The sequence below is a fragment of the Salpingoeca rosetta genome, assembly GCF_000188695.1.
Source record: "Salpingoeca rosetta unplaced genomic scaffold supercont1.15, whole genome shotgun sequence".
NCBI lineage: Eukaryota > Choanoflagellata > Craspedida > Salpingoecidae > Salpingoeca > Salpingoeca rosetta.
In genome coordinates this window covers 404075-413773 of record NW_004754919.1, presented here as the reverse complement: position 1 = coordinate 413773, position 9699 = coordinate 404075, and the positions used below count along the sequence as shown (strand labels likewise).

The window sequence follows — 9699 nt, the reverse complement described above, 5'->3', positions numbered from 1 at the left end:
GGGAAGACTCACTATCCACGGTATTCCAGCTTACGCTACGTACTAGCGGCAAGTACTGCAAAGTTACGGTTTCGGGTATCCGTAATTCACTGATGTCCATTCGGGTCATCTGTATTTTGCTTTAGCTATGTTACTGTGAACTCCGCTCCCCCATCTAATAGTGGTTTGCCCCTAGGACCTCTCCGGATCTACATCTCTAGATCGTGATATTGTTGTTCACCTAAATAGAAACACATACCCACGTCTCCCTTGATTAGTCTAGTATCCTATACGAGAAAGATTAAAGACCATCACCAGCAGTTAATAGTACGCGATGAGTCGAGCTCACCCGAGGCCTGTTCCTAGACCTGCTAGTCCGATTATCAATCTGCATACACACAACTCTTACACCAGCTCGGTACCTCCCCATGACACCTGGCCTGTGTCAGTGTAAATTGTCTGCACGTGTTTGGACGCGAATGATGATGACTGTGGAACGCAAAGATACTTGTTCAGCAGACTTGGACCATCACAGACGCCCTTTTTGTACACCACAACGCACGCACACACGCACACACACCTCCTCACACACACACACACACACACACACACACACACACACACACACGCACACACGCCCACCGTCGGCTGCTGCTTGGTGAATGTCAGAGCCAGAGGTTGTCTTGACTGAAGGCACCATGGCAAACTCAAGCAGGAGCTGCGCACTGTCGACGTTGCCGGACTGCGACCGCATATAGTTGATGTATGCGTTCTCCTCCCCGCAGTCGCCCCACAGGTCCGAGTTGTCCTTGTACATGCCTTCAAAGTCTGCTGCAGAGACACTCAGCGGGTGCTCGCTTGCACCGACATATGTCACGGCAGTCATTGTCGCCGTCGTTGTGCTTCCACTGCCACCACCGTCACTGGTGTCACTGCTGACACCACCGCTCCTGCTCCTGGCGATGTTGCGCCGAATCGCAGCTGCCAAGTCCTTGTCTGCCAGCACAGACCCAGCCAGAGCCAGGACCACCACCAGACCCGCAACCACAAGCAGCGGGCGGCATCTCGTTGGTGGCATTCTCATACGTTTCCCCTTTCGCTTACTTCTCCTATCCCACTTCGCTGTACACTGAGTACTTCTTTGTCCCTGCATATTCCCTCCCTCTCCCTTTGCCTCCCCTTGCTTGCCTTGCCTCCCTGCCTTCCCTCTCCCCTTGAAGTCCTTCGTCGTTCCAGTCGCGAGTGCATGCATTCAGTGCTCCATCCATCCGCCCACACAACGTTTCCGGACTTTTGTTTGCGTTTGCGTGGGTGTATGTTTCGCTGTTCCTCTCATTTGTGGGCTTAGTGCGCATTTTATTGCTGCGGTGGATACAACATCAGGCTTGGCAACTGCGGCTGGCAAAACCGAAACAAGCAACCAGACACCCAAGATACACAACAGCAAACACACACACACACACACACCACACACACAGCTGTGCCGTTGTGCAGGGTTGCCTGGCTGGCTTGAAGCTGCTGTGAACACGCAGCTGTCGACAAGAGGAAGAGCAGGCAGCAAAAGTACCGTAAGCTGGCGATAGCGCGAGAGCGAGCGCGCAAACAGCACGCGCACAAACAGCTGAGCACAAGCACACACACACACACACACACAAACACACACACACACACACAAGCCATGGCGGACGTTGCGAGGCCGCACCGGCCAAACAACGACCCTTACGTCGGTGACGACGAGGACCTGCATTCAGATGAGTACACTGGCGGAGGTGACAACGCTGGTTCAGGCGAAGATCCGTACGCTGACGCCTATGATGAGGGCGATGACTATGACGATGACGAAGACTTTGATGATGATGATCTGCCGCCAGACCACCCAGCGCTGCAGCGCGTGCAAGAGGCGCTGCGTAGGCAGCTGACATCGCGCCTGCAAGAGGTCACCGAGGAGCTCCAGGAGAAGTCCCAGAAGCTCAAGACAAGCAAGACAGAGCGAGAGGAGGTTGGCGTTCAGCTGTACAGCGTGCAGCAGCAGTTGGCAAAGCTGCAGGCCGAGTTGGAGAAGACACAGGACGAATGCAACCGTCTGCTGCAAGATCGCGAGCAGGAGGAGATGCTGCTCTCCCAGGTGCGACTGAGTTCTTTTTTATGTGTGTATGTGAGAGTGAGCGAGTGGGTGCATGTGCGTGTGTGCGTGTGCGTGTGCGTGTGTGCGTGTGCGTGTACGACGGCGTTCGTGTGTACTCGCCTTGCTTGCTCTCTTGCTTGCTTGTTTGGCACGCTTCCGTGTTGTACATGCACCTCATGGCTGCTCAATATCTCTCTATTTCCCCACATGTTGTCGATAGGTGAAAGCGAAGCATGCAGAGCATGAACAAGCCTTGAAAGAACAGAGCAAGGAGGGCGATGCCATTCAGCGCGAATACGATGAGCTCAGCCGCAAGGTGCGTGTGTCTGTGTGTCTGTGTCTGTCTGTGTGTGTGTGTGTGTGTGTGTGTGTTTCGGGAAAGGGGGATGCTTTGTCATTGTGGCGAACGAGTCATGAGCTGTGGCCCGGGAACCCACAGAGCGTGCGTGACTCTCTACCCCTCTGCACCTTGGCTGGTGACCTCGTTGTCTGGCCTGCTTGCTCACCGTTATTTCTTTGTCTGACCTCTGGCCTGTCACGCAACCACGCGTGACCACCACACAACACACAACACACAACACACACACGCACACACACGTGCCCGCCGCTGCAGGTGCTGCTGTTTGAGAAGCACGCTGAGGAGCTTGAGGCGAAGGTGAAGGGGGCCAAGCGAGCAGCGGGGAAGGCAACGAAGGAGCAGACCAAGATGGAGGAGGAGAAACAGAAGCAGGACGAGTACGTCGACCGACTGCGCGAGCGCGTGAAGGACCTGGAGCGAGACATCACGCTCGCACGCAAGCAGATTGAGGCACAGAAGGAGGAGACGGAGGAGGCGCGCGGCAACCTCAGAGAAGCGCAGATGGAGATTGACGTGCGTTGCCCGTGCGGCTGGAAGAGAGGGGGGAGCTGTTGTTTGTTGTTGTTGTTGTTGTTGTTGTTGTTGTTGTTGTTTGTTGTTGTTGTTTGTTGTTTGTTGTTGTTATTGTTTGTTGTTGTTGGTTGGTTGGTTGGTTGGTTGGTTGTGTTATTACTCGCGATGATATTGGCTCTTGCTTGCGAGCATGCGGCAGTGCAGGCTGAATGCTTGAGCTTAATGTGTGCTCACACATGTCGCTCATGACACACGCACACGCACACACACACACACACACTCGAACACCAGGAGATTGCGCTTCGGAAGCGGGAGGTGCAGCAGCTGTGGCAGCACAGCATCACGGGTCTGGGCAAGCGGAACGAGGCCCTGAGCGCCATGCAAAAGGCCGTACGGGAGCAGCAGCAGGAGGTGTTTGCTCGCCAGCGCGAACTCGAAGGTGTCGACCGAAACATCAAGGCGGAGCAGGAGACAAACGAGGTGCGCACTCACACACGCGGTGCAGACGGGTGGGGACGGGTTTCTGTGTGGGCGTTGGTGTGGGTGTAAATCTGAGCGTGTGGTTGTGGGTGTGGCGGGTGTGGGCGTGTGTTTGCTTGAAGAGAAGTAGTGTGGAATTGCTAGGCTGACCCCAGAACTCCCATGTTTTGTCCTTCCCATGTGCGTGCGTGTGTGCAGGGGTTTTCGCTACAGCTTTCGCGACTGGAGACGGAGGTGCAGTCTGTCAACAAGAAGATCGACGCCATCGTTGCACAGCAGGACGAGGTGACACGTCGCATCCCGCCACGTTACGTGATGCTGCTGCTGTTCCTCTCTGAACACCATGCAACGACCGTTTCGTGCACACATATTCGTCTGCGCAGCTGTGTCTTGTGCTCTAGCTACTGGCTGTCAAGCTATTGGCTGTCCAAACACCCACGACCCTCGACTCACCACTGATTACACACACACACCCAACACAAAACAACGCCAACACCTGTTGCTGATGGCACCAGGTGAAAGCGGAGTACAGCATGGTGAACAAGGCGTTACAGGACACGGAGCGGCAGCTTGAGCGCGCACAGCAGGATGCAAACATCCGCGCAGGCGAAGTCCGCATGGCCCGCGATAAACAGGACAGACTTGCAAAGCAGAAGGTGCGGGCGTTTGCTTCTGTCTTGTTGTGTGTGTGTGTGTGTGTGTGTGTGTGTGTGTGTGTGTGTGTGTGTGTGTGTGTGTGTGTGTGTGTGTGTGTGTTAGGACAGTTCGAGGGCTTGAGCGTTCCATTCCTCGTGTTCTTGTGTGCTTGTGCGCCTATACCTTGTCTGTCACTCAGCTGCACAGACTTTCTGTGGCTTGAACCTAACTCTCACCCACACACCATCACCACACCATCGCTACACCATGACTGTATCGTTGCCGCGCTCACCTGTCTGGCCACAAATGTGGCTGCGGTCAGGTTGCGCTCGAGGAGGAGCTTGTGGCGTTGATGCAGCAGAAGTTGACGGTGGACAACGCAAGCAAAGGCGCGGCCAAGTCCATCAAGCAAGTCAGGGATGCCATCGAACAGCAGGTGCAAAGTCCCACTAGAACCCACCAAGCGTTGCTTCGAGTGCTTGTGGCTGTGGTGGTGGTTGTGGTGGTGATGTTACTGCTGGTGGCGACGATATCGCTCCCCTCGTTATTATAGCCGTTCGCATTGCTGCTGCTGCTGTTGTTGTTCTTGTTGTTCTTGTTGTTGTTGTTGTTGTTGTTGTTGTTTGTTGTCGCGTGTGCACTTGCGTTGGGTTTTGGTGCATGTGCGGGGCTGGATGATTGCTGCACGAAAGTGCAGGAAGAGCCCAGAAGTATGGCCATCTTTGGGCTCACGAAACCTTGCGTGTACTCTCTTGCCTCTGCACCACAACCTGTGCCTGGGCATGCACTCACACCCACCAATGTGCACCTGTGTATGTGTGCATGTGTGTATGTAGGAGATGCTGTTGACGGACATTGAGAATGAGGCTGCGAAGAACGACGTGCGTGCGAGCGACTACGAGGCGCGCATCGAGGCTCTCAACAAGGACAGGAAGGACCTGCAAGCACACGCACAGGTAACATGTGTGCGTGAGTGTGCATGAAAGATGTGGGTGTGTTTGCGAGAATACTTGCGCGTGTCGTGTTCACCGACACGGTCACTGCGTGCGCGCGTGTGCAGGAGCTTGACCAGCAGATTCGGGAGTACGAAGCACAGAGCAAACAGCAATTTGTGGCCATTGAGCGAAAGCAGGCACAAATCGACACCATGAACAAGGTGAGGGTGCTCTGATTGCCCCTGGGCTTCTGTGTGTGTGTGTGTGTGTGTGTGTGTGTGTGTGTGTGTGTGTGTGTGTGTGTGTGTGTGTGTGTGTGTGTGCGTGTGCACGCTCGCGGTTTGCAGTACCACAGCAAAGATTTGATGCTCACTTGCACATATGCGTGCGTGTATGTGTGTACACACTGCAGAAACTGGGAGCGCTGCGTGAGCGCCTTGCGGCAGAGGGCGCTGGCAATGAGGACATGTCCCCAGCCGAGATCACCATTGCAAACCTCAGGTGCGAGCGGCCGTAGCCGCGGTGTTGCACTTGCTGCTGTTGTTTGCTCATTATTGCACTCGGACTTCACGCTCTCTATGTCGATACATGCACGCACACGTGTCAGCCCCTGTCGCCACCACCATCATTGCCGTTGCCATGGGTCTGCTTTGTGTGCTCACACAACGGGCGCCACTGCGTGGTCTTGCGTTCTCCTGCACTTTCTTTGTTTCAACAGGAAGGACATTGTTTCCGTTTCAAAGGACAATGGCGAACTCCAGGACAGGTGCGTTGCCGCTGCCCATGATGTGAAGATGACTGCGCATGCATGCTTGTGCTTGTGTTTGTGCTTGTGTGTGTGTGTGTGTGTGTGTGTGTGTGTGTGAATGGGTTTGTCTGTCTGTGTACGTGCTTCCGCGTGTGTGTGAACGCATTGATAGTTGTGGGCTCAGGCCTGTGTGCACGCACGGCCACCACACATACATATATACGTGCATGCATGCACATGTGATCAGCGTGGCATAATCCGCCGCCCCGGCCCCAATTCTTTTCAGCTCACTGCGTTGTCCCTATCTGCTGTGCTGTCGTGACTGTGCTGTCGTGACTGTGCTGTGTGCAGGTGGCTGTCGAAGCAGAGCGAGCTTGTGTCGATTGAGCGGCAGGCGGAGGACCAGCGCAACGCCATTGACGCGCTGCGCACCAAGCGCATTGTTCTGCAGGAGCAGCAGTTCCGGCTCGAGCAGGAACTCAACAGTACGTCGTTGTCCTCGTGGCTGTAGAGTGGTGGTGGTGGTGGTGGTGGTTTTGGGGTGGTGATGGTAGCGGTGGTGTTAGTGGAGGGTTGGTGGCAGGCATGTGCTTGCGGCGGTCTTGTGCGTGCTTGGACGTGATTTGGGCTGTATGTCAATGAGCGTGTTGTGTTGTATGCGCTTTGTCGCTGGTGATACGCGTGCGTGCCACTGAAACGGCAACAATGTGCTCCCAAACACATTCACAACAAGCTCACACCAAACACACATGTGCCCCGCACACACACACACACGTACACACACACACACACGCACACACACACTCATTCTCTGACCTTTCTCTCCCTCTCATGTCTCTCTCTCTTCATCTTTCTTTCTCCCCTCTGGCTCACACACACACACACACGCGCGCGCGCGCGTTTATGCGGTGGGGTGTGCGTGTGGACAGGCCAGCAGAAGGAGATCGCAACGCAGGAGAAGCAGTTCAAGGCGCTGCAGCAGGAGCTGGTGAAGCTCAACACGCTCATTGCGCGCAACAGGGGGGTGCAGGAGGACCTCCAGTCCACAAATGTGCTCATGCAGAACGAGTTTACGCGGCAGCTCAAGGCGGAGGAGCGGGAGACGGTGCAGCTGCAGACGCAGATTGAGGACCTGCACGGCGAGCGCGAGCGGCTGCTCAACGCCGTCATTGAGGCCGAGCGACAGCTGCTCCTGTGGGAGAAGAAAATCCAACTCGTCAAGGTGCGCCCGCTGTCTGTATGTGAATGTGTGTGAGGAGGGGGGGCAGTGCGCGCGGTGGTCAGCAGGCTTCTCGTGTGTGTTCGTGTGTGTGTGTGTGTGTGTGTGTGTGTGTGTGTGTGTGTGTGTGTGTGTGTGTGTGTGTGTGTGTGTGTGTGTGTGTTGAAGGCGTGCTGTGCTGTTTGGTCTGACATTGGTGTAGATGCGGCTTTGCTACGGTCACGTGTGCTGACAGACAGGCTGGCGTTGTGTCTTGTGTGCTTGACGTGACATAACCAAATGGTGGCAGGAGACAAAGGCGGAGATCAAATCAAACGAGGGGAAGGAAGAGCTTGACAGTGCGTTATACAGCCACCGCATTGTATTCTTGTGTGTGTGCATGTATTCTTGTGTGTGTATGGCTGTGTGCTTGGGACATGTGCGGGCAGCGCTGTATGTGTGTATGCGTGTGCGTGTGCTGTTGCTGCGTGCATTTCATCACACACAGGCACACAATCACGCGCTCGCTCTCTGTCCCTTGCATGACCGCTACGTCACGCCATGCTGGCACGCCACCAACACACACACGCACACACACACACACACACACACACACACACCTGTTGTGGTTATTGTTGATGGCAGGCATGCGGTCTGAGATCCATCGCATGAACCTGAAGCTGCAGTCGATATTGCGGGAGAAGGAGGAGCTGATTACGGAGATGGAGCGGTGCGTCGACCGCCGCGGAAACATCGGTGCAAAGGCCCGCCTGCAGGCAAAGAAGGGCACAAACCACACACAGAGCATCCGCAAGGAGGTAACCTATGTGTGTGTGTGTGTGTGTGCGTCCGTGTGTGCGTGTGCGTGCGTGTGCGTGTATGTGTGTGTGTGTATGTGAGGCCGTGTGTATGTGTGCATGTTCTGTGAGTGGGCTAGTGGCCGGGCGTACATGTGCTTTCATGGAAAGATGTGTGCGTGCGTGTGTATATGTGCGTGAATGTGCGTGCTTGCATGTACTGATGCGCCACAGCGCTGTGCTCACCACCACTATATCGCCTTTTTCATCCCCATGCGCACACACTCACACACACACACACTCACCACTCACACACACACACATACTCCTTCACACACATACACACAACTCCCTACCTCCGCTCAACTTCCACCGCCACTGCCACCGGGCGCAACAGGTGATGGATCTGAAGAAGCGGGTGAAGACGGCGCTGTCGGACATTCGTCTGTGCGAAGAAGAGATTGACCTCAAGCAGCAGCGGCAGGACGAGGTGCGAGCACACAAATGCCGTCTTCTTTGGCGTTGGCATACACATACACACAGACATGCACACACACATGCGCACGCACATACACACACACACACAGACACGCACACACAGATATGCACACACAGATATGCACACACATACGCACATATGCGCACACCAACCAAGGCGACTCCTTTCTCCTGCACGTGTCCCGACTCCACCGCAACCGTCACCACCATCACCACCATCACCAAAAACACTTCCACCGGTCTCACCAACATCACCCACCACCACCATAGGTGCACCACGCGCTGCGGGAGCGGCAGGAGCGGTTCCGAGCGCTGCGCCAACACCTTGACGAGCTGGCGTCCATGAAGCGGCAGAAGATGCGGCAGCGCATGCACAACCTGGAGGACGTTGTTGATGCGCAGGCCGCGCTCAAGCACTACCAGGCCGTCACCAAGGGCAGCCTCAAGCTCCGCTTCAAGGTACACGCACACACACACACACATACACGTACATGTGTGCCCCGAGCTGGCGTGGCGTCGCAGCTGCCGCACATGCGCACGAGCATGTCCCTGTTTCCTCATATGCTTGCGTGCTTGTATGTATGTGTGACTGTGTGTGTGTGTGCATGTCGGTGCCTGCCTTGCCCATCTTGGCCGTGCATGTGTGATGATGCTGCGTCGTGTTTGTCGTGTGACCTGTGTTGTCTGCACTTTGCTGACGCTGACGTGTGTTGATTGCGGTGCAGGATGCGTCGAGCTACGAGCGCAGCATCGACAAGCAGATGACAACGCTGCAGCACCTCGGTGCCATCATCGGTGAGGGCACGGAGAACGAGGGCTTGTGACTGCCGTGTGTGTCATGGCGTCCATCCGGCGGCTATCAGACACACGCACACACTCACACATGGACACCAAATGCACACACACACACATATGTATCAATTGCAACGGGTGTTTTGTGCTTGATGCATGATTGTGGGTGCGTTTTGAACCTACCGCTCACACACACACACACACACACACAACCATCACGCACACAACCATACACGCACACACACACACACAAATATACACACAACCACCTGCACCATACACCGTCATGCACGCCAGACTACTTGGTGCGGGAGTACCCTGATCTTGAAGAGTCGTTTGCATCTGTGCGGGACACGCTGGGGTTCAAGCTGAGCAAGTTCCGGCGGGCAACAGCGGATATGAGGGGCGCTGACGGTGGGGATGACGACATTGAGGAGGATGCCACTTCCATGGCCGACACGACCATCACCACCAGCGCTGGCAGCAGGCGATCGAACCGTTGATGAGTGGGCTGGGCATGTGTGTGTGTGTGTGTGTGTGTGTGTGTGTGTGTGTGTGTGTGTGTGTGTCTATGTCTGTGTGTGTTGTACTGTGTGAAGAGGCACGCAGAAATGGGGTGTGACCCATGCATGGGTTGCTG

General features: G+C 55.4%; 2 protein-coding genes across 2 annotated transcripts in view; one reads left to right on the top strand and one right to left on the bottom strand.

Moving 5' to 3' along the window:
* PTSG_05887 (ankyrin repeat protein) overlaps positions 1–868 on the bottom strand; it is a 5447-nt gene extending 4579 nt beyond the window's left edge. Inside the window, exons 1-2 of the mRNA XM_004992723.1 lie at positions 622–868; positions 329–350 (exon numbers count right to left, since the gene is read on the bottom strand). Of these exons, the coding sequence (XP_004992780.1) occupies positions 329–350; positions 622–865 (266 nt within the window). The 5' untranslated portion in view covers positions 866–868. The remainder of the gene's footprint in view (positions 1–328; positions 351–621) is intronic.
* Positions 869–1336: 468 nt separating this feature from the next.
* PTSG_05886 (uncharacterized protein) lies at positions 1337–9601 on the top strand. Its single transcript, XM_004992722.1, has 19 exons — positions 1337–2104; positions 2325–2420; positions 2718–2975; positions 3267–3455; positions 3654–3740; positions 3971–4111; positions 4414–4527; positions 4928–5047; positions 5152–5247; positions 5439–5527; positions 5745–5792; positions 6126–6259; positions 6704–6996; positions 7283–7331; positions 7618–7790; positions 8167–8259; positions 8538–8726; positions 8993–9062; positions 9357–9601. The coding sequence occupies exons 1-19, from the start codon at positions 1658–1660 to the stop codon at positions 9560–9562; spliced, it is 2892 nt and encodes a 963-aa protein (XP_004992779.1). The 5' UTR covers positions 1337–1657; the 3' UTR covers positions 9563–9601.
* The last annotated feature ends 98 nt before the right edge of the window (positions 9602–9699 follow it).

Excerpts from the sequence above, each read along its gene's own strand:
- PTSG_05886 (XM_004992722.1), top strand. The coding sequence starts at position 1,658 with ATGGCGGACGTTGCGAGGCCGCACCGGCCAAACAACGACCCTTACGTC. Across the intron at positions 3,741-3,970 it reads TCGTTGCACAGCAGGACGAG|GTGAAAGCGGAGTACAGCAT; the intron begins GTGACACGTCGC and ends TGATGGCACCAG. Across the intron at positions 6,260-6,703 it reads GCTCGAGCAGGAACTCAACA|GCCAGCAGAAGGAGATCGCA; the intron begins GTACGTCGTTGT and ends GCGTGTGGACAG.